The 22,536-nt window shown below is 56.5% G+C and overlaps 2 protein-coding genes across 2 annotated transcripts; both read left to right on the forward strand.

Annotated features, from left to right (window-relative positions):
- Window positions 1-3,342: 3,342 nt before the first annotated feature.
- Window positions 3,343-6,755, forward strand: LOC128978803 (keratin, type I cytoskeletal 19-like). The gene is made up of 7 exons (XM_054396826.1): window positions 3,343-3,858; window positions 4,191-4,273; window positions 4,522-4,678; window positions 4,776-4,937; window positions 5,256-5,381; window positions 5,518-5,744; window positions 6,668-6,755. Exons 1-7 carry the CDS (start codon window positions 3,343-3,345, stop codon window positions 6,753-6,755), a joined length of 1,359 nt encoding a protein of 452 aa, XP_054252801.1.
- Window positions 6,756-13,028: 6,273 nt separating this feature from the next.
- On the forward strand, window positions 13,029-17,523 carry LOC128978875 (keratin, type I cytoskeletal 19-like). The gene is made up of 8 exons (XM_054396909.1): window positions 13,029-13,601; window positions 14,519-14,601; window positions 15,048-15,204; window positions 15,420-15,581; window positions 16,018-16,143; window positions 16,262-16,488; window positions 16,774-16,919; window positions 17,498-17,523. The coding sequence occupies exons 1-8, from the start codon at window positions 13,029-13,031 to the stop codon at window positions 17,521-17,523; spliced, it is 1,500 nt and encodes a 499-aa protein (XP_054252884.1).
- Window positions 17,524-22,536: the final 5,013 nt, after the last annotated feature.

Genomic DNA, 22,536 nt, shown 5'->3' on the forward strand with positions numbered 1-22,536 from the left:
GAGACATAGAGATGTGTGGGATGTGCCAGTGTCCAGCTCAGTCCCTAGCAGCAAGAACCCCTGAATGAGTGACACTCACAGGCAGCAGCATCCTTCTGATCTGTAAAGCTCCATGTCCTCAGCAGTTGTTTCTGCAAGGCCTACAGAAGGAGCTTTGCTGTCATTGCTGCTCCCACCCTACAAAGCATGAAATTGAGACTTGGGTTAGCTGAACCATTTGCCTAGAGTGATTTGCAAAGATGGGATCACAACCCTGGAGCATCTCATCTGCTGTCATCAGGGAGATGGAGATGAGTTTCAGTACAGACAATGACAGGCAGGAAAAAGTGGCCTGACAGTGGCCAGGTGAGGAGAGGTTCTGCAGACAGGGAACTTCCACCTGTGAAACACAAACTGAGCTGGCAATGAGCAACCAGGGGCTGGGGCTGCCTGGAGCACCTACTCTGAACCAGAGCCTCCTGACAAGGCTGTCCCAGCCCTGCACAGGCTGGAGGTCATGGCCCAGCCCCTGCTGGTGTGCTGTGGGTGCCAGGCAGTGACCCCACCCCTGCTGGTATGCTGTGGGTGCCATGCAGTGCCAGTCTCTCTGCTCCTCTGCCCTGGCACTCGTTGGTGGCCACTTCCACCCCAGACCCTGGGACTGGCAGTCCTGCAGGGTGGGGGACAGCAGCCTGGGCTCCTCTGGGGATGCAGGTTTCGGTGCGGTGTCTGAGTCTTCAGGGATGTCCCTTGGGACATGGAGCCAGCCCATGACTGTCTGTCACAAAGGGAAATGCCAGCTCTGCTTGGGGGCAGGGGACACTTTTGTGCTTCTTATGCAGGAGCTTCAAAACCAGTCTTAAGCCTTCAGATATCCTGAGACTCCCAAGGGACTCCCTTCCAGGGAAATCTGCTCTTCCCCTCTCATTTCCATCACCCTTTTCAATCTGACAAAGCCGTGCAGCACAACAGCCCGTGGGAGTGTCGCCGCGGTGCCCCCCCGTGCCCTGCAAAGCTCAGCAGCAGGCAGAGATGCAAAGCTTCAGGGTGATTCCTGCCTTGCTATTCCGCACCACGCTCGTTAGAAGGGAGCAGCTCCTCTGCCTGCGGGAGGCTTTTCTGCTCGTTTGGTACTCGAAGGAACAACTTTCCCTGGCCAGGCCTGCACAGCTGTTCCGGACCCTTTCTGAGCCATCATCTGCCTCCTCCTCTTGCACCCTCGGGGCTCAGCGTTGCCCGCAAAGGGCAAGCAAGTCAAGCGAGGGCGGCTGGGCAGGGGCATCGCCAGCGGCAGCGCCGGGCAGGTCCCCGTCTGCAGCCTGCAGTCTGGGAGTCAGTGAGAGTGGATTGCGGGGAGAGGCTGCATTATGCATGCAGGGAGTGCCAACAACTGAGCTCCTCGGGAAAATGAGAAGCTGCTTTAAGGAAATGAGGTCTGGAGGTGCTGGCAGGGCTGAGGTTTGCTCTGGGCTAACAGCAAGAGTTGGCTTGGATCAAAACTGCACATTTTGGAGAGCAAAACGCTGCCACGAGGAGCAAAGCAGTCAGCCAGGAGGAATGAACTGGGTCTGCTCTTTATGGGAGGTGTGGGAATTGGAGTCACTTTGGCTGCAGAGACCTACAGCAGGGTCGGAAGTTTAAAAGTCAGGAAGAAACGTGGAGACCTCAGCTTGGTTTCCAGCGACCCCTCACTGAGCTTTGGGGTTTTCCCCAACACTGTTGTATCTCTCTGTGAACTGAAATGAACTGAAGAAATGTGAGCTCAGCATCTTTCTACAGCCCTCCTGTAGAAAAGGGGCAGGCTCTGAGCACTCCTGCTCCCGACTCGCTCGCTCCTCTTCCAGCGGCAGGACCAGCTGCTGGGCTCCATGGCTGCCGGGCCTGATCCTGACCATTCCACAGCCTCCATTCAGGATCTCAGCACTGAAGAGGCACCCCTGGCACCAGGGCACAGGCTCCACTGCCTCATTATGGATGTAACCAGGGCTGGACATCCACAGGCTCCACACCACATGTAAGGTGCCCTGGATTTGCAGTGCCAAGATAAAATCAGGGCTAATGAAGGTACCCAAACGGCACAAGCAATACTCCTGGAGGAGGCTGCCCCTGACACACCCTTTATGGGATGTGTCCAGGTGACCTGGATGCCAAAATTGGTGGTGACCAAGCCGTGGGTGAAAGGCAGCCAATATTTGCATGGCTGGGCTAATGTGCTTAAGAAAATGAAAGCTCCAGATGACAAAACATTTTAATTATTCCTCTTCTTCCTCAATTTGCTATTCCAAGACTAAAATATAGGTTTAAGATCTGTCTCTAAGTGACCTTTTCTAGGGTCTTCTCTAATTTGAACACATTTCCCCTAGATTATATTTGGAGAGTTTCCATCGTGCTGGTTGGAACTAGGTCAGGGCCATACAAGACCAGGCTGCTTCTGAAATTCTCTGTTACTGTTCTAGGACTCTTCTGAAGCATCCTCTGGGGCTGTCCTGGCAGTGAAGATCCATAGCTAACTGCAACATCTGGCTCTGAGGAATCAGATTTTTCTCCTTTATTTTCGATAAATATTTGAATATTTTGTCTACTCTGGAAAGCAGCAAAACGAGCAGCAGGGGTTCTCTGGTCTCAAGGGGAAGTTTTGGTGCAGGCAGAAGGAAGAGAGCCAACAAATAACCAAATGTACTGCAGTGCAATGCTCCTCTGTAGGACCTAGACCTCAGCAGGTTCTCACCCCACTGACAGCCACACAGAGTGAGGTGGACCCTGGCTGAGCTGCACTTGCAAAGACGCAGCGAGTCCGGAGTGGTCTCCTGGCTCTGGCCCCGGGCTGATCTCCTGGGGTTCTGTCCCCAGGTCTGCAGGGCAGCCAGGGCAGCCGAGGGAGGGTACAGCCTGGTTCCTGGTGATGAAGGGGTGGAACAGGCTGGGTCAGGCGGGGTGGCTTTCCCACAGCTCTCCCTTGCCGGGCAGACTCGCCCACGCCAGGCTGGGTAATTGCTGTGGGGATGTTTCCCTCCTCGGGCGCTCGCGGGTGTCCTGCTGTTTGGTGCCACCGGTGCTTGGTTGTCATCACAGGTCAGACCTGATGATTCAGGAAGTAACATTTTTGATGCAGTTTTGAAACACGCTTCTGTTAACCAAAGCACCTTTCTGTTGTGGCATTCCTGGAGACAAACGCCCCTGGGGAAACCTTTCCGGCTTTAAAAAAAAAAGAAATTAGCAGCGGCCAGGTCAGAAGGAGGAAGAACAAAGAGCCCTGCTCTGGTGGCACCAGGCAGGAGGAGCCCTATAAAGAGAGGACCATGGGGACAGAGGCTCACAGCGGATCCCGCAGCAGTCTCTGCACCTGCTTCTGAGGCCGGCACCATGAGCTGCGCCGTCAGGCAGGTCCTCACCACCTGCTCGCAGGGCTCCGCGGCCGGCGGCGCAAGGAAGGTCTCCTCCGCCTCCTCGGGCAGACACTCTGCCTACGACCTGGGCGCCGTGGTTGGCAGCTTCTCCGGCGGCAGCCTGAGCGAGGGATTACTCGGGAAGCAGCTGAGCGGCGGCAGTGCCGCGGGTGGAAGCTTCGGAGCTCCCCAGAGGGCTTGCTCGGCCCTGGGCTTCGGCGGCGCCGGCATCTGCGCTCGGGGCACCGGCGGCGGCTTCGGCAGGGCCAGCGCCGGCTACGGGGATTGGATCCTGTTCGCTAACAATGAAAAGGCAACGATGCAGAACCTCAACGACCGCCTGGCCTCCTACCTGGACAAGGTGAGGCTGCTGGAGGGGGACAACGCTGACCTGGAGTGCAAGATCAGGGAGTGGTATGCCAAGGTGGGGCCCAGCTGCGAGCCGCGGGACTACAGCTGCTACCATAAGGAGATTGAAGACCTCCAGAACCAGGTAAATTGATGTTTTCCAGGAAGCCCCAAATATTCCTTTGGGCTTTGCTTTCACACGTGGACAGAGCAGTGCCCAGGGGCAGAGGCAAGAGCTGTGTCCCTGGAGGTGCAGGTGGAGCAATGCTTTGTGAGAGAGGGATGGTCTGGGGGACTCTGCACTCAGCACAGCCTGCCCCACCAGGCTGGCACACGGAACCCCCACTGCAATGCCACCCAGCTGATTAATACCCCCAATACAAGGACTCATAAATCAGGGGGTTGCATGCCCCAGGTAGATGTTTCTGCCAGAAGAAGCCCCAGGCCTGAACCTCTCTCCTGCATGTTCCCTTCCAGATCCTGTGTGCAGCCATGGAGACTAACAAAATCCTTCTGAACATTGATAACAACAGGATGACTGCTGATGACTTCAGAGTGAAGTGAGTAGGGTCCTGTGCTGGACCAAGGGGTTCATGCTGCTCGTGGAAGGGTGGATGAGTGGTGGAGATGGGGAACTCCCAACCTCCTACCTGCTCTGCTGCTGGATTCAAGTGCAGCTCTCTGTCAAGGGCAGGGAGACCACTGACAGTGTGACTGAAGGGGAAGGAGAACTTGGTCCTCAGCTTTTGCCCCACAGGCTCAGCTCAGGGGCTGGCCATGGTTTCCTGAGCTGTTGACCTGTCTCAAGGTACGAGACGGAGTGTGGGCTCCGACAGAACGTGGACACAGACATCAGCAACCTGCGCCCGGTGCTGGACCAGCTGGCCAGCTGCAAGACAGACCTGCAGCTGCAGTGTGAGGCTCTGACTGAGGAGATGTGCTGCCTCAAGACCAACCATGAGGAGGTCAGCTTGCCCCTTGCCCTCAGAGGAGAACAAGAGAGAAGGCAGCGAGTCCCCCCGCGTGCTAGCACTGCTGATGTTGATCACCTGTCCCCTGCAGGAGATGAGCTGCCTGAGGAAACAGGCAACTGGAGATGTGAGCGTGGAGGTCAATGCCTGCCCTGGCCCAGACCTGAGGAAGATCCTGGAGGACCTGAGGTGCCAGTATGAGACCCTGATGGAGCGCAACCGCAAAGAGACCGAGCAGTGGTATGCCTGCAAGGTACTGCAAACACCCTGGGCCCTGCTCTGCCTGGGGGGGAAGGGAGAAATGGGAGATGGGGAGCCCTGGAGATGTCTTGGGATCAGCAACTGTCCCCCAGACATGCTCAGCTCTCCCTGCACTGCCCAGTTTCAGTGTTTTCTGTTCATGGCAGAGGGGTCACTGGGCCACAGCAGAGTAAATGGAGGGGAGGACACACACACAGTATGGCCATACTGAGGAGCACTGCAGGGGGTGCAGGAGCAGCCTGGAGAAGCTCTGCCACATTCAGACATGGTGGGGATGTGAGGAAAGGGCTGCTCTGTCCTACCTTTGCAGGTGGAGGAGGTGAATCTAGAGGTGATCACAAGCAGCCAGGAGATTGAGTCAAGCAACAAGCAGGTGACTGAGCTGAGACGCCAGCTGCAGGCCTTGGAAATCAATGTGCAGGCTCAGCTCACCATGGTAGGTGACCCCCCTGCAGGGACCTCCCAGCTCTCTTTGGGGAGGCAGATTCCTAACTAGTGGGGCCAAGCTCTCACCAGACCCAGGGACCTCCTCTGTGTGCTCAGGGACCTCCTCTGTGTGCTTCCATTCCCAGAAGGAAAACCTGGAGTCGTCCTTGGCAGAGACCGAGTGCCGCTACAACAGGTACCTGGCGGAGCTGCAGGGGCAGATCTCCTGCGTGGAGCAGCGGCTGGCAGAGATCCGTGAGGAGATGGAGTGCCAGAACCAGGAGTACAAGACCCTGCTGGACGTCAAGTGCCGCCTGGAGCAGGAGATTCAGACCTACCACTGCCTGCTGGAGGGGGGGCAGCACGACATCATGTAGGCAGACCTGGGCACAGTACAGTGCTTTGGCTGGCAGGGGCAGGAAGCTTTGTGATCCCAGGGCTGAGAGCAGCACTGTGGGGAGGAACCAGTCCTGACCTGCCACCAGACAGGGCCTGCTAGGAAACCACCAAGCATTTGAGGATCGGCCAGAGCAGTAGCCAGAGCCCATGCTCCTGTCCTGAGCCTGGGAAGGTGGCCAGGAGAGGCCCCCAGAGCTGTCCCAGCAGCTGGGTGAAGGGTGGGTTTCACCCTGAGCTGGGCAGGGCCCCCATGGGCACAGTCATTGAGCTGAGCTTCATTGGCTTTGGCACAGCCAGCCAGGGCTGGGGGCTGGCAGCTCAATTAACTGAACCGGGAGATTATCTGAACACTCTCAGTTTCACACAAGGGTTTTAATTAAGGTTTTGGGCAATTTCATTTGGATGCAAAGCAGCTGGGGCTGTTCCCTGCTCCCCCTTGCCTGAGATGTTGAAACTGAGACACTGCTCTTGATCTCCTAACTGGCTGCAGATGCCAGGCCTGGCCTGAGCAGCCACACCTCTGTGCCTCTGGGAAGCAGAGAGGTTGCCATGCTGTGCCCTGAGGGGGGCTCCTCTGCACTCTCCAGTCCACCTCAGAATCAGTTCTTGTTCCCAAATGCCAGCAGCAATGGATGAAATTACACTGCCAGAGCTTGTCACAGAGCTGTGGTCACCCTGAGCCTGTCACAGGGAGCAGCCAGCAGGCAGGATGGATGCAGGAGGTGCTGACTGCTGCTCCGAAACCCTTCTGGTTCAGAGGGGGAGTGGACCCTGGCCAGTAGTGACTGGAGAGGTACAGCTCAGGCCACTGCTGCAGTAGCTCCAGGTTATGGGGCAGATCCCAGGGCTGGAGGGAGTGGTGGGGCTTTGGCTACCTGAGCTCTCTCCTTTCCACAGAGGGCAGGTGGGAAGAGGAGTCTCTGCAGCACCAGCTGGGAGAAGCACTGGGCTGAAGGCCAGCCTGTGCCAGCCCTGTCTGCCCTGAGCCAGGCTGTGCAAGGTGAGATCCTCCAGCAGCCTCTGAGTGTGGCTGCAGCTGTCCTGCCCTGTATGGGAGGAGGAGGAGCAGGAGGAGGAGGGGAGATCTGCAGGCTGAGGAGGGTTTGTTTCCCTGCAGAGGGGCAGTGCAGGGTTGTGGCTGTGCCTGGTGGTGGCCATGGCAGAAAGCAGGGCAAGGGAGATGTGGCTAAGGAAATCTTTGGCACTGGGGGTTCCTGTGGATAAATAGGTTAGACAAGGCTGAGCACAACATGGAGCTGGGGACCCTGCAGGCAGAGCCAGGCCTGTCTCTCAAGTCTGTCAAAGGAACTGAGCTGGGGAGCAGAGGGAAAAGGAAGGCCAAGAGCAGGGGGGGTGAGAGCCAGGCAAGGGGTGCAGAGGAGTTCCCTGACAAAGCTTCCTGCTCCCCCTCGGCAGGTGGTTGCAGACAACAGTGTCCCTGCCAGCCCTGTGGCACACCCTGAGGAGGTTTCTGGAAGAGGGAACTGTTTACAGCTCACCTGGCAGCTCCCAGCCCTGCTTCAGCACCGGCCAGAGGGACTCTGTGGCACAGCTGCCTTCCTGCCACCCACGTTGCTGCTGTCCCCATTCTGCTTTGAGCCAACCACTGCTGCTCTCTGGGCTAATCCTTTGTGGTCAGCTGTCTGACACCTACCCAAGCTTGTCTCTAATAAAACTTTGCTGCTGCTGACACAGCCTTGAAGCTGAGAAGTTAATTTCTGCAAGTAAATTCCTGTGCAAGTGCTTACAGAGCTGTGGGGCAGAGAGCTGTGGAGGGGAGATTTGCTACCAGAGGAGGAAGCATCAGCCAAGACATGGAACAGAAGGTGATGAGGAGGAGGAGGCTGGGCAGAGGGGAGGGCAGGAGCTCCAGGGCTGCCTGCCTGCCAGTCTGCTATTGAAAAGGACTTGGGAGGGAAAGTCCAGTGGTCATTAAAGTGGGTGTGAGATAATATGATATAATATAATATAATATAATATAATATAATTTAATATAATATACAACAGCTCTGAGCTGTGATGCACCTGCAGGACAGGATGCAGTCAAGAAGAAGACCTCTTCCCAAAGGATTCTGCAGCAGCAGCCCTGAAGCAGTGTCCAGCTCTGCTGGCCTGTCCCCACCCTTCTGGTGGAGGCAAACAACTTCCAGATTAAAAAAAAAAAAAAAAAGGCTAAATAAAGAACCTCCCAATGGAGTTAAAAGAGAGGTGAGCAGGAAGAACGAGCTGGTAAGGTGTGGGAAGATAAAAGGCTGAGACGAATATGTGGGAGAGAATTTTTTGGAAAGTAAGATGCAATAAACAGCCAGGAAAAAAAATTTAAATGTTGGTGTTTTATTACCAGGGAGGAAGGAACTGCAAAGCCATCCAGGAACACAGCTGCCTTCTGCTGCTGGAGCAGGCACAGAGCCCCAGCCTGTGCCCCTCTGGCAGGCTGGCAGCAGAGCTTCACTCTGTGCTCCTCCATCTCTGGCTCTGTTCTGCAGGGAAATATTGGATAGGGTTGGACAAATCACCCTTGCCCAGAGGTCTGTGTCAGATACCTTCTCTACTAAGCTCTGTCTCTCACTCCCCCTGGGCAGCTCAGGGTTATTTCACTGCTGCTCTCCCAGCACCTCTGAGGTCACCACATCAGCTGCAATAGAGAGAGAAAAACTTCCTTGTCCAGTGAGTTCATCCCCTGGGCAGTGATGGGAAAGGCTGAAACAGGAAGAGAAGATGGGACAGGGGACAGCAGGACACCAAGTGACTCAGGACAGTGAGCAGGGGCAGACTTTGGTCATGGCCACTGAGAGCAGCACACAGGGAGTGCAGCTGGCAGAGCTGCCTCCTTCCTCCTGCAATGTGCAAATAGGGTACAGCCGGAATGAGTGAGCAGCTCAGAGACTGGGGCTGGAGGTGTGAGACTAGGAGAGGTATCAAAGGCTAAAAGCTGAGGGTGGGTGCCCCAGAGAGTGGAGGGGGAGCTCTGCCAGCACTCGGGCTGCAAGCAGCTGCCCTCAGCATCACGCCCAGGGGCTGCTCCTGAAGCGTGCCGGGGTGGCTGCAGCAGTTTTGGTCTCTGGCTTGCAGGTACACCTGAATTACAGCATCAGAAAACGTCCCTGAGGAGTGAGCATACCAAAGGTTTAAGACATCGGTGAAGAAAGAGAGAGAAAACAACCACTTTTGTAAATGGCAGCGCTGGAGCCCAGCCCCAGCCCAGCGCTGCGCAGCCAATTAGCGCTGATGACAGGCACCGCGCAGCTTAATAGCAGCCCAAGCTCTGCTGTCAGTCCTCTATAAAAGCTGTTTATGGAGTGCTCAGACAGGGACAGGCTCCCCACACCCAAGCAGCCCTCCGGGGCGGTTGCGTTTTCTTTTATGGGCTTGTGGAGCACTTGTAAAGCATCCTACGGCCAGGCTGGAGTCCAGCAGCAGACTGCACAGCTCAGCACTGGGACAAACATCCTGAAGTTGCCAGCCTGGAGCACACAGTGGGAGGTGACTGCCGCGAAAAGATGGTTTAGCACAAGCAGGAAAGAAGAAAGCAGCACTTGGGGAGGCTGTGGCTCCTGCCTCTCCTGTAGCACTGTTGAGTATCTGAGCACAGGGAGCTCCTGAACCCACACAGCTCTGCTGTGACCCTGGGGTAGAGCCTTGGCTTTCCCCCAGCCCTGCACGCAGCTGTGCAGGCAGCAGTGGAGCTGCTGGCGTTTTGGTGACCCATCAGCATCCTCTGGCAGATCCCAGCAGCAGCACTTCCAGGGATGCACATGCTGGGAAGGTCTGGACGTGGGTAGTGGATGGAAATGAAAATGCTTCCCAGAATGAAGCAGGGAAGATCCTAAGCTTCAGGAGGAAGGAGCTGGTTCTGTCCACCTGTGTGTTCTGCTGAACTTCATCACTAGCAGATGTCCAGAGGTAGTCTGAAGATGTGAACAGTCAGCAGGAAGGGAAGTGAAGCAGCAATCCCCTGGTCTCTATTTAAGACCCAGGACCATGCTGTTACCAAACTCTCTTGATAATTATTTCTCTTGCCTTGCAGGAATCTCACTGCACAGGGGTGGTATAAACCAGTGAGTCACCAGCCAGGGGAAAAAAGCCATGGTCTGCATTTGAAAGCTTGGGAGCATGAGGTCTGGAGCCAGCTTAGCATCACATCAAAGCAGGGTTTAATAAGTGATGCCTGGTGGCCATTATGCAAATTGTTAATAGCAATTACGAGTGAGGAGATAAAATCAGCTTGCAAGCTGGTTGCACAAACATCACTGAAGCAATGCTTGTGAAAGCAGAGTTCTGTCGAACTGGGCACACCCCTCTTGTAGTTGAGACTGGGGAACGTTATCAGCTGTGATAAGGGCAGTGAGCAGAGGCTGCAGCAGCAGCAGGGCACTGCCATGGGCACCAGGACAGTTCCCACAGCACCAAAGCCTACTGCCCACAGCAGCACTGGAACACATCACCTCCTCTGGCCTCCTCCTGAGCTGCCCTGGCTCTGTGTCACTATTTACACTCACAGCTCCTCATCTGCTCTCAGACCTCTCCTCTTTGCCACAGTGCCCACAGGACCTCATGGGGTTGGCACTGCTGCGGTGCTGAGCCCTCTGCTGCTCACTGGCTCCCAGCCCCTCAGCCCTTCCTTTGCTCCCATCTGCATGCAACCTTCTGTCCCCTCCTGTCTCCCACGAGCTTGTGAAGCCTTCTGGCACAGTTTTCTCTCTCAGACCGGCACAGTCCTCTCCTGCAGTGTCCTGCCCCGAGGCCATGCCCTCAGCTACAGGAATACAAAGGACAGAAGTGGAGGTCAAGAAATGGGCTGAGGAAAGCTGAGCCTGGTGGCTGCTGCACACAGGATGGTGGCTCAGGGCTAGGGAAGCAGAGAGCCATGCAGCCAGCCACACTCCTCTGTGAGAGGCCTCGGTGCCTCCAGGCTCTGTCACGGTCATCAGGGGCAGGGTCCCACCACAGAGCTCAGAGTGGGGCCACCACAGGGCCATGCCAGCCACCTGCCCACCAACAAACACCACCAGCTGCCCAGCACTGGGAAAGGGAAAAACCTAACTGGTTTTAGCAGAGCCTGGTCTGCCAGGGACTGTACCAGCCCCATGCCCCATGTCCCAGTGCTGGGCAGGAGCCCAGTGAGCTCCAAGGAATGCAGACATGACCCAAACAGGAGCACTCTGGGATGGTTTCTGCTCTGCTCTGCTGCCTGCTTCCACCAGGACCTACATGCAAGGTTGTGCAATGCTGCAGACCAGACCTGCTCCTTCTGCCCATAAGGCAGCTGCTGAAATAAGGGGGTGCAGCTGCTCCTTGCCCCCCACAGTGTCTGCAGGGTGTCCTCAGCCCAAGCTCAGCAGAAGAAGGAGCACTGAGAACCTGCCAAGCAGCAACTGGGCTCCAAGCATCCAGACGTGGCACAAAGTGCTGCTGGCTCTGCAGCCACACCCTGTCTCCAGTCCAGTTCCTCAAAAAGAGGCATAAAAGGCAGATTTGCCTCCCTGCCCTCCTTTCTGCTCAGGGTTTGCATTGCTGGGAGCCTGGGCTGTGTGGGGAGCAGGGGGGGCAGTTTCTGGGGGAGGCTGGACTTGTATTTCAGGCACTGCAGTCTCAGCTCTGCCAGGCTCCAGTTCTGTCCTGGAGCAAGCTCTTCACTGAGCCCCATGAGTGAGGGATGAGCCAGGCTGCTGCTGGGCTGCTCTGTATCACCTCTGATCTAAGACAGAAATTATCTCACTGGAGAGTCCCAGCCTAGGCTGGTGAGGAGATGATCACACCTAGGGAACACTCTCCTGCCACGGGGACAGAAGCCACCTAGGTCCTCACCAGTGAACAAGAGGTGGCTGAGCCTGTCCATATAGCTGTCCTCTGCCCACGGGTGGAGGCTGCTCTCAGGGTTCCCTGTCAGGTGTCACACTCATCACAGCTGCTCCCGTCGCTGTGGACATGCTTGAGCCAAAGGCTGCCTGCCAGTAAGAGCTGTTGGGAACTCCATGCTGTAGTGGACAGAAGCTTCTGGCCTCTGGAGAGCAGAACACCCTCATCTCAGCAGGCTGCAGGAGCAGACACTTGCACTGCTGCAGCTAGTCCCTTAATGCTCCTCTGGCTACTGCTTGCCTGCTTTGGAGGTCCCATGGCTGGCCAGGCTGGGCTGGTGCCTGCTGTGCTCCCATAGACTCAGCCAGGAAGTGCCCAAAGCTGCTCTCCTGATTTGTGCTCAGCACAGCCTTGGTGGTGGCCAAGACCTGCAGCGTCACTTCTCAGCCCATCCAGGGCACTGGATCTGTCTCCCATGGGTGCTCCCCTCCTGTCACCTCTTTCCTCATCTATGATCACCACACATGGAAGCAGCATAGGCAAGGAACTGAGAAACAGCTTCAGAGAGCTGCTTCAGCTGCTGTCAGCTCTGTGACATCTGGGCACTGAGGACTTCAAGCATCCAGCAGCCTGATCCTTGGAGGCTGGGAGCAATCTGACTGCGTGTGTTTGTGTGAGCAGGGAGACATCAACCACGGAGCCCAGGGACGGACCTCAGTGATTTAAGAATCATAAAGTCACAGAATGGCTCAGGTGGGAGGGAGCTCAGAGCTCAGCTGCTCCAACCTCCCCTCCAGGGACACCTCTCAGCTGGACTCAGCTGCTCAAGACTTCATCCAGCCTGACCTTGAACACCTCCAGGGCAGCCTGTGCCAGTCTCACCACCCCTAAAGCCTGTACCAGCCCCAGTGAGTGTCATTGAGCCAGGTGAGAGCCAGTGACACACCAGAGCCCTGCCACTGCCATGAAGCTCCACGAATTTCCCATTTTTGCTTCACAGCCTGCGACAGAAAAATGTTTATTGGCCTGAGAATAAAGTAAACAGGAATTAATAAAAGATAAAAGGTCCCTTTGATGTTCCAAGTCCCAGTGGCTCTGCTTTGTGCATAATGGAGGGCAGCTCCTCTGCTTCCCTCCTCAGCTGGCTGTGGGGTTTGCATCACACAGAAAGCTGATGACTCACCAAACATTATTTGACTTTTTGGAATAAGCTGCTGACATGTAAAGTATCTTCCTTGTGAACTGGGATTTCTAGAGGGAAACTGCCCCGGGGCTATTTATTCCTGGCATAAGGAGCAGGACTAGCCAGCCCCGTGGGAAGAAGAAACAGGCTGGAGGTGGCACCCCCTTGGGAAGGTATAAAAAGGGATCGGCGGCGGCAGGCAGCCTGCACTCGGATCCGGATCCAGCTCTGCATCTCGCTTTTGGGCTTGGGGTTGGAGCTGCAGCTGCCTTCAGCATGAGTTGTAGCATCAAGCAGACAACTGGGTCCCTGAGGGGCAGGACCAGTGGTGGCAGCTGCGTGATTGGTGGTGGTGGTGGTGGTGGAGGAGCGCGGATCTCATCGGTCTCCTCTGGAAGATACACGAGCTGTGGGGTGGGGGCCAGCAGAGGGTTCTCTGTTAGGAGCTACTGCGGTGGTGTGAATTATGGAGGAGGACTGAGCACTGGCAGCTTGGTCGGTGGGAACTTTGGAGGTGGCTTAGGAGCCACTGTCCTTGGAGGATGCTCAGGCATTGGATTCAGCGGTGGCAGTGCCCGCTTTGGCGGTGGCATCGGAGGTGGCCTTGGTATTGGGCTCGGTGGAGGTGGTTTTTCTGGTGATGGCTTTCTTCTTTCTGGTGACGAGAAGGTCACCATGCAGAACCTTAACGACCGCCTGGCCTCTTACCTGGACAAGGTGAGGTGCCTGGAACAAGAAAATGCCGACCTGGAGTGCAGGATCAGGGAGTGGTATGCCAAGCAGGGCCCTTTCTGCGAGCCCCGGGACTACAGCTGCTATTACAAGGAGATAGAAGATCTTCAGAACCAGGTAATGCCACTGCCCAGCTGCCTTCTCCCTGGGGAGCCTCCGTGGCGCAGGTGCACAGCACAGTTTGCAGGAGAAGCATTTCCCTGCTGGGAAAGGCTTTTTGTAGGCAGGCAGTGAGACAACTGCCTGCAGAGAGCCCTCGAGCTCAGAGGGATAACCCTGGAGCCTTTGGGCTCTTCCCATTGCTTTTATTCAGCAGATCTGAAGGGAAAATTTTGTTTGCAGGGAGTACATCTGGGGTGGCTCAGCAGCTGTTCAGAACTGGGGTTGTGCCAGGGTATTCAAATAGATAAATGCCAAGAAAGCAGCTGAAAGGGATGGGATTCCTCTGCCTGATTGCCATCATCCTGCCCCAGCCCTCCAGAGCCCCAGGTGCAGAGCATTCCCTGCTCTGCAGGTTTATTCTTTCCCACATGACTGGGAGCTGAAGGTCAGGGAAATAAAAAACATACCAAAGGGAGGTTTGCTTTAACCCAGCTTAGCTGCAGTTTAAACTCAGGCACATTTCCAAAGTGTGGCTGGCAAAAATCCTGGGATAGCAGAAGGGGGAATGAAGTGAAAAGGATACAGGAAGCAGGCAGGATGAGGCAGACTTGGAACTGGGTCTCGAAGCAAAGCTTTGGAGTCCCTTATCCATGCAAGCAGGATTTAGGTGCCAAGGGGAGGTGGAGTGTGGCAGGTGCTGAATACCACTAACAGGGCCCTGTGTCTGCCCCATATGTGCTCTTGTGATGCCCTCACCCTACCTGAACACTCACCCTGGGATTGCTGCATGCCTCAGCCTCCCACCCCCACTTCCCCCACCCCAAAACCTGCTCCCCAGTGATCCAAAAAGAGAGAGAAGAGGTTTGGGGAGGTGGCACCAGGCAGTGGGAGCCTGAGGACAGAGGGCAGTGACCTGGGTGCTCCTCTTGCAGATCGTCTGTGCCACTATTGACAACAACAAGATCATTCTGAACATCGACAACAGCAGGATGACAGCTGACGACTTCCGAGTCAAGTGAGTGCCCCCCGGGCTGGCCTCTCTCTGCTCCTGCTCATCTCCTGCCACCCTCTGGCTGGGACGGTCTGGGGGCTGCACAGAGACCTCCTTCATCCACTGTTTCTGGAGCTGCCTTAGTGCCTGCATGAAGAGCTTGGGGCAGGACGGGGCTGTGAGTGCAGCCTGGGGGGCTGCAGCAAACAGAAGGCAGCAGGGTGGCTTCACCTGAGCTGCAGCTCTGGCTCCTGGTGGCTTTCACAGCTTTTGGGTTTCCCTGCCGGCACAGACAGGTGGTGAGACCTGCGGGGAGGGCAGGCTGGGGACGAGAGGGATGGAGCCAGCCTCAGGTGGTTTCTCTCAGTGTCCTGTGGCACTGCTTGGGAGAGGTGGCAGGTCCAGCAATGGCAGCAAAGGCTGTTGCCAGGCACTGAGTGCTGCTCCTTGCCTTGCCCCGCCCCCCGCAGGTACGAGACGGAGCTGGCCCTGCGCCAGAGCGTGGAGGCTGACATCAATGGACTGCGGCAGGTCCTGGACCAGCTGACGCTCTGCAGGTCCGACCTGGAGGCACAGCTGGAGTCGCTGCGGGAGGAGCTCTGCTGCCTGAAGAAGAACCACGAGGAGGTAGGGTCCTGCCCCTCTCGTGTCTAAAGCTTGCATGGTTCAGCCCTTCCTCTTCAGGGTCCCCGATGGAGGCAGCCGCTGTGAGCTGTGAATGCCTGGCACAGGAGGGCCCTGGCAGGGCCTTTGCCAGGGGCTCTGCTCGTGCCAAGGGGACTCTGGCTCCCTCCTGCTTCCCTTGTTGCTAACCACGGGTGCGACCTGGGTGGTGTCTGCAGGAGATGTGCTGTCTGAGGAAGCAATCGACTGGAGATGTGAGTGTGGAGGTCAATGCCTGCCCTGGGCCAGACCTGAGGAAGATCCTGGAGGAGATGCGGTGCCAGTACGAGACCCTGATCGAACGCAACCGCAAGGAGGTGGAGGATTGGTACGAGTGCAAGGTGAGAGCATGGGCACAGCTGGCACCCAGGCAGTGCCCCCAGTGTGCCTTATTGCACAGCAAAACCACATGACAGCAGTGCTGGTCTGGACTGGCCAAGTGGCACAGGGGACACTGCCACAAAGCAGCTTCTTCCCGGCGTGGTAGGAAGTGCTGCCTGGCACCGAGGCTCGGGGCAGGAGCTCTGCAAGGCAGTGAGCAAAAGCAGGCAGCAGCTGCTGGGAGAGCAAGAGGAATGCAGAGCAGGGTTTACACTCTGTGAGGATGAGAGAGGTCATCCAGACCTTCCTCACTTCTCTGCTCTCATGCTCAACCTGATCGGTGTTGAACACCCCCTGAGCCTTCCTGCCCCGGGCTGGTGCTTTGCAAGATTGAGGAGCTGAATCGGGAGGTCAGACACCCCCTGAGCCTCCCTGCCCCGGGCTGGTGCTTTGCAGATTGAGGAGGTGAATCGGGAGGTCATTACGAGCGGCCAGGAGGTGGAGACGTGCAACAACCAGGTCACGGAACTGAGACGCCAGCTGCAAGCCCTGGAGATCGATCTGCAGGCACAGCTCAGCCAGGTGGGTGCTGAGCTGCAGCAGAGCTCTGCTGTCCCACACCTCTGCCGTGCCAGAGCTCCTGGCTGGCTGCAGCGCTCCTCACGCCTGTGTCTGCATTGTGCCTCCTGTCATCCCCCAGAGGGACAACCTGGAGTCGTCGCTGGCAGAGACCGAGTGCCGCTACAACAACCACCTGGGTGAGCTGCAGGGGCAGATATCCTGCGTGGAGCAGCAGCTGGCTGACCTGCGGGCGGAGATGGAGTGCCAGAACCAGGAGTACAAGATCCTGCTGGACGTCAAGTGCCGCCTGGAGCAGGAGATCCACACCTACCGCTGCCTGCTGGAGGGGGGGCAGCAGGACCTGCTGTAAGTAGGCTGCAGATGCCCCCTAGGAGAGGGCACAGTAGCTCTGTGCTGGGTGTTCTAGCACAAGGGCAAAGCGGGCAGCAGGAGGGGCTGCACTGTCCAGCTTCTTCCCCCTGGCTGATCCCTGGGGCTGCCTGGCAGTCCGTGGTGATAATCTACTGTCCTGCCCTGGGCCAGCCACCACCACGAGGTCACTGCAAGACCAGCAGGGACAATGGCAAGCTGTGGGTGTCCTTTACCTGCTGTTTCCTTCACCAAAATGCTTTTTTCCCTCTCCCCTCTCAGTCAGCAAGGAGGAATCAGTCAGTCTTCAGGTCTAGGAGGAGGAGTTGCAAGAACAAGTGGGATAGGAGGAGGAGGCATCATTAGAACCAGCCACACCTACACTGCATCTGCCCAGATGCCATCCTGTGCAGCTGCAGAGATACAAGGTAAGAGCTGCATCCCTCTGTCCCTAATGCACCAAGGACAGGCAGCAACCAGGACCTTTCTCAGGTGGCTTACAGGTGCTGCTTGGAGGTTTTGTTGCACTGGGAGGTCACAAGGAGGGTTTGCAGGGGATGTGACTCTGCAAGATGCATCAGAAGTGCAAAAAGGGAAGAGAGGGAGGAGGGTGAAGAGGAAGAGAGAGGAGAGGGACAGTCAGCAGGCAAGGCAAGCCATGGAGAATGTGGAGAAAGGACAGCCATGAAACAGGGACAAAGGGAAGAGCAGGAGAAAGCAGACAGCCCAGAGAGCAGGGGAGGCAAGCAGGAACCCCAGGGATAGTGGCAGAGAACTGCTGGTGCCAGCTCAAGGGGAAGTTTCTAGCCAAAGGGGCAGGGGAATGCTGCCATTTGGGTGCTCCATGAGCTGCCAATCCCAGCTGCAGGACTGGAAGGCAGCAGCCAGAGCTCCCCAGGAAGGGACAGGATTTATCCTGGCTGCTGGAGTGGTCCCTGGTCAGGAGTGGCAGTGTGGGAAGGGTCAGTCTCTGCTGTGCACAAATCTGTTTGCTTTGCTTCCCCAGTGCCTTGCAGGAGGATTTGCGACTAAGAGAGAGAGAGAGAGGAGGATGTCCGAGAAGAGAGCCCTGAGGCAGAGCCGTGGGAGGAGAGGGGAGGGGAGTGGAGGGGAGGGGAGGGGAGGGGAGGGAAGGGAACGTTCCCTGCATGGCTCTGTGCAGAGCCAGGAGCTGCTCTTTGCTGTTACCCAGCCGTGCTCAGCCCCGTGGCTGAGAGGCACCCAGCAGAGCTTGGGCCACATTCTGCTTTGTTCTGCTCTTTGCCTTTTCCAGTCTGTGCCACTGTGTGTGCCCAGCCCCAGCACCACAGCTGGAGTTCACCACTCCTCTGGGGGAGCTACTGCTGAAAAATGTCTCTAATAAAACTTTGCTTCTGCCTGATGCAATCAAGAAACCTGTGTCTGGAAACTGAGTTCCTTTACAGCACCAGGGGCTGATCCCTGCCCAGGGCTCACCCAAACTGGGCAGGCACTGGGAACAAAGCTCTGGGCAGTGGGAGCCAGAGAATGGCCCTGCTGAGCTCACAGCTCCTGTCCACCTCCTCCCAGTCAAAGCCTGGAGCAGGTTCCCTGCTGCTGCCTGACCTGCTCCAGGAGCCACCCCTGGCCACCAGCCACCCACCAGCCAGGCCAGGCACAGGGCTGTGACAGTCACTGATGGAACATCTGGAGACAGAAGTCCTTAGCCCCAGCCTGCTGCTGGCACAGCTGGACCCTGCCCTCCCATACCCCAGCATCCAGCCTGGGGTCTGTGATTACCTTGTAGAGCAATTCTTGATCTCCACAACTGATTTCATGCTGGCATGGCTAAATTGCCACCTATCCCTGCTTTTGTAGCAACCTTCCCAGTGGGAAAGGGGCTGGAGGCAGCCTGTTTGTGTCTTACCTGTTCTCACACAGTGTCTGAGTCAGGCCCTGGTCACTCTGCTGGTGCAGAGGGCCCCAACCTGAACATCAAGAGCTGCTGCAAGATCAAACTGAGATGAAACAAACTGAGATCAAACAAACTGAGATCAAACATTCCTTGGAAAACTGGAGAGGGCAGGGTGAGAGCTGAGAAAGTGCAGCTCAGGAGGGAATGCAATGGAGAACAAAGCCTGGCAGGGCCTTTATGCCCTCATGTTTCAAATCTCACAAGCAAGGCAAAGGTCAGTCTTCCCTCTGGGCCTCCAAGAGCAGCCCTGTGAGTCAGGAGGGACCAGCAGGGCAGTGTGCATGAGCCCTGGCATGGACCTGCCTGGAGAAGCCAGGGCAGTGGTTTGGTAACTCAGGGCCCTGAGGCACTCCTGGTGGCTGCAGCCATGGGAATGGCCGTGGTGAGCTCCCAGAGCCACCCTGGCTCTGCAGAGTTCCATACAAGCCATAGTGAGCTGGAGGGGGCTTGGGGCATGCAGTTGTCTGCTGGTGCAGAGAAGCTGGGCTTCACTGGTCCTGCCCACCCTGGGGGTCCTCAGCTAACTCAGCACCACTGGGCACTTGTGGCTGTTCCAGAGTCACCTTCCCTCACCTGGAGGTGCCCTGGCAAAGCAGGACTCCTGGCTGTGCCTTTCAGGAGGCTGGGGAACAGCCACCCTTGGAGGAAGAGCAGGGTACAGAGGCAGAACCCTTCCACTCACAACCCAGTGAGACACTTCCCTGGCTTCAGCTCTTTCTACAGACACCAATTCCTCTGCTGCCACAAAAATGGACTTGGCACAAGCTGACACCCCCCAGGAGGCAGATCTGCAAGGCTTGCAGGGAATGTCTGAAGGAGCTCAGCCATGAGTGTCCCAGGGAGCAGGTGGGAGCTGCCCTCCTCTTGCAGAAGGCCCTGGGGAGAAGCTGTCCCAGTGGTGGTGCTTCCACTGCACCTGCCAGACCCTGAGCCCAACACCAACAAGCAGAAAATAGAGCACAGGAATGAGTCAGAGGAGTGGCCACAGGCAGAGGTTGTCCAGCCAAGACTCTACCCCAAATCTTCAAAGCTCAGCTCCAGCCTGCAGACAGTGCCAGGCTTGATGCAGAACTCCCTCAGATGAGTGAGGCCAGCATGTCACAGGAGATCAAAAGCGGACACTTAGCATGGTCCTGGTGGCAGCTTCCCAGTGCCTGGGCTCCTCTGGGCATCCCAGATGTTCTCAGCGCTCTGGCTGAGGAGCTGGGAAGCAGATCTTGCCCTTTTCCTTTCCCATTGTCTTCTCCTGCCCTGGTGCCAGCACCAGACCCCCTGCTGCTCATTCTGGCCTCCATCTTTCCCCCTCTGCAAGTCCTCTCCCTCTCAGTTCTGCCAACCCAAGGCTCCATGCTGCTCTCTGCCACTTTTCAGGTTCCTGGAAGCTCCAGGACCTTGCTATGTTCCCCTGGGAGCCTCAACTGCTTCCCACCAGCTCCAGGCTGGTCCCCTCCTGCGAGCTGCTGCTGACACCCAGCTGCTCCACCAGGTTCCCTCTGCTCAGCACCCCTCCTGCAGCTCCAGCACTGCAGAGCACTTTCACAGAGCAGCTGTCCTAAATTCCTGAGGGGTGAAAAGACCTAATGACATGGCCAGGAGGACTCTGAGGATCCAGGCTTTGTGCACACCCCTCTGGAATGCTCCCAGGGGTGAAGAGAGTCAGGTCCCAGCACACTGTGATGTTGTTTGTGGATCTGCAAGTTGGGATGCGTCTGGAGAGCATGAGAAGGCAGCTTGTGACCAACAGCTCCCAGCAGAAAACAGCCTGAAAGCAGCTCAGGTATTAAAGAGCTGCAAATGATGGGGCTGCAAACCTGGGACTGCAAACCACATTTCCATCAGATCTCAGGGAGCCTCTGTGCTGAGCAGCCAGGCCCAGGGTGCTCCAATTACTGAAGGCAAACAGGAGGCAATGCTCAGCTTGTTTTGCACAGCTCCTCAGGAGGAGGGCTTGGTTTGATCCCAGCTGAGGCAGGGCTGCCAGTGCCTGAAGACAAAAGGGAGAGCAGCAGGAAGGGGGTGAGCGTGTGCCAGGGCAGGATCCTGGCAAGCTGCCTGCTGCAGGGCTACCCCTCTGGGCCTGGAGCTGTGGCCACCAGACTCTCCTCTACCAGAGGCCACCAGACCCTCCTCTGCCTCTGCCCAGAGCTCCAGGCCCAGAGGGTACCTGAGGAGGGCAGGAGCAGCCATCACCGCAGTGGGAAGGCAGACACCATCCCCTCCCAGGAGAAGCAGCTCATCCCTGCTGCTGCCTGCCTGGCTCTGATGGGCTCCAGTGATAGCTGTGGAGCAGAGGCAGGAATCTGCTCACTCCCAGAAGCTCCTCATTGCAGACAGGGGTTGGGAAACTGCTGCAGAATCAGCCCTGGGACCAGTGAAGCTCCGAGCGCTGCGGAGTGATTTCAGCTTGGGTTGGTCCTCACCACCACACCCTGACTCCAATTATGTCTCCAGCCCTAGTAATGAAATCCAAGGATTCCTCCCCATCCCCAGCCACTTCCTTGGGGTTTTTGCCCATTCCAAGCCTTGCTCCTCTGTACCTGGGGACTGAGAGGAGCAGGACTCGGGAGGCTGGGCAGGCTGGCAGCCAGGCACTGCAGCCTGGTGCAGGAGAGCTGGGTCCTGGTCCCACCACAGACTGCCAGAGGCAAGCTCTGAGCAAACCACTCTGAGCAAGTGTCTCCACACCTCTGTCTCCAGCCTTCTGGAGATATCACTGGAATGCTGCTGGATAAGCAGCATCCAGGGATGCAGAGATAAGGGGAAGCTCATTTCAGCAGAAATAAGAATAAGAACAATAAACCCATGGCAAATCCATGGACACTGGGAGTCCTCAGCCCTTCTCTCTGGGATTCTTTTCTTGCCATTCCAGTCCTCAGTCCTGACACAGAGTGGGGATTTGAGCAGGTCTCAGCTCCCTTGAACCCTGGTGCAGTAGCCTTGGAGAATCCTTTTAGTGAAGAGGCAGTTTCAGAGGGCTGGGGAACCCCTGGCTCCTCCTCAGCAAGGTCCTCCTCAGAGAGGAGGCCAAAATACCTCCTGCAAATGAGCTTAGTCTGAGTTTTGGTGGTGGAAGAGTGAAAGGATTCTTCCTTTTTAATCCCTCTGCCTGGCTGAGATTGGGAAACATCAATGACAGAGAAGAGCCTCTGCTTTGCTCTTAATTCATCTGCACCAAGCCAGAGCAGCCCTGCTTTGGGCAAGCACTGCTCTGCCAGCTGGGTCAGCACTCCTGGCTCTCCCTCTCCTAGGGCGGTAAGGCTCAGACCTCTCACTAGAAGACAGCACAGAAATTGCCCTTTCCACTCCCATTCCATCTCAAAGCATCCAACCAGGAGGCATGGGGATGAAAACTGCAGCACTGCCTCTTGATTTGCTCTTCAGAGGCATTTTATCTTGCTTTATAAAGAGTCAAAGCCTCTGTGAGCTGCTGAAGAGCCACCATGCTCCCTGAGAAACATCCCTACCGTGGCCACGAGGAGATCTCTCCACAGCCCCTCCTGTGCTCTGGAGCTGGAGCCAGTGGAGGGATCCCAGGGTTAAATCCCCTTGCCTCTGATCTTTCCCCCAGGTTCTTACATCACTCCTCACACATCACTCCAGAGTCCTACGTCCTGTCTGTGCTTTTCTTTCTCATCTTCCATCTCCCAGCATCAGCACCTTGCAGGGAAACTGCTTGTTCGGCTCAAAAGGGAAGGAAAATAAATAGCTGGGAGATAAAGAAGGCCTTTGATGCAACAACCTCTCAGGAGTCCTTCCTGGTGTGTAATTTGGGACAGAGCTTTTCCTGCCTTTATGCTGCGAAGTTTGCATCGTAAACAAAAAGCTGATGAGTCACAAAACCTCCTCACTAATGTATTTGTGAAATTAGCAAGAGACATGTAAAGCATCTTCCTTGTCTCCCTGGGCCTCTTGGAAGGAAGCTTCCCTTTGAGAAATGCTTCTTGGCACGGCCGCCTACAGCAGGCAGCCCTATGGGAAGCAGCAGGGGTGGTGACAGCCTCTGTGCAAGGTATAAAAAGGGCTCCCTGGCCAGGGGCAGCTTGCAGGCTGACTCTGTCTCAAGCTGTGCATCTTGCTTTGGGCTTCTGCTTGCATTTCCAGCTGCTGCCAAA

This window comes from Indicator indicator, chromosome 39, assembly GCF_027791375.1.
Source record: "Indicator indicator isolate 239-I01 chromosome 39, UM_Iind_1.1, whole genome shotgun sequence".
Taxonomy (NCBI): Eukaryota; Metazoa; Chordata; class Aves; order Piciformes; family Indicatoridae; genus Indicator; species Indicator indicator.

Bases quoted from the DNA above. Each gene is read 5' to 3' on its own strand.
- LOC128978803 (XM_054396826.1), top strand. From the start codon at position 3,343: ATGAGCTGCGCCGTCAGGCAGGTCCTCACCACCTGCTCGCAGGGCTCC. The intron at 4,679-4,775 runs GTCAGCTTGCCC...TGTCCCCTGCAG, and splicing joins TCAAGACCAACCATGAGGAG to GAGATGAGCTGCCTGAGGAA. The intron at 5,382-5,517 runs GTAGGTGACCCC...TTCCATTCCCAG, and splicing joins TGCAGGCTCAGCTCACCATG to AAGGAAAACCTGGAGTCGTC.
- LOC128978875 (XM_054396909.1), top strand. From the start codon at position 13,029: ATGAGTTGTAGCATCAAGCAGACAACTGGGTCCCTGAGGGGCAGGACC. The intron at 16,144-16,261 runs GTGGGTGCTGAG...GTCATCCCCCAG, and splicing joins TGCAGGCACAGCTCAGCCAG to AGGGACAACCTGGAGTCGTC. The intron at 16,920-17,497 runs GTAAGAGCTGCA...TTGCTTCCCCAG, and splicing joins TGCAGCTGCAGAGATACAAG to TGCCTTGCAGGAGGATTTGC.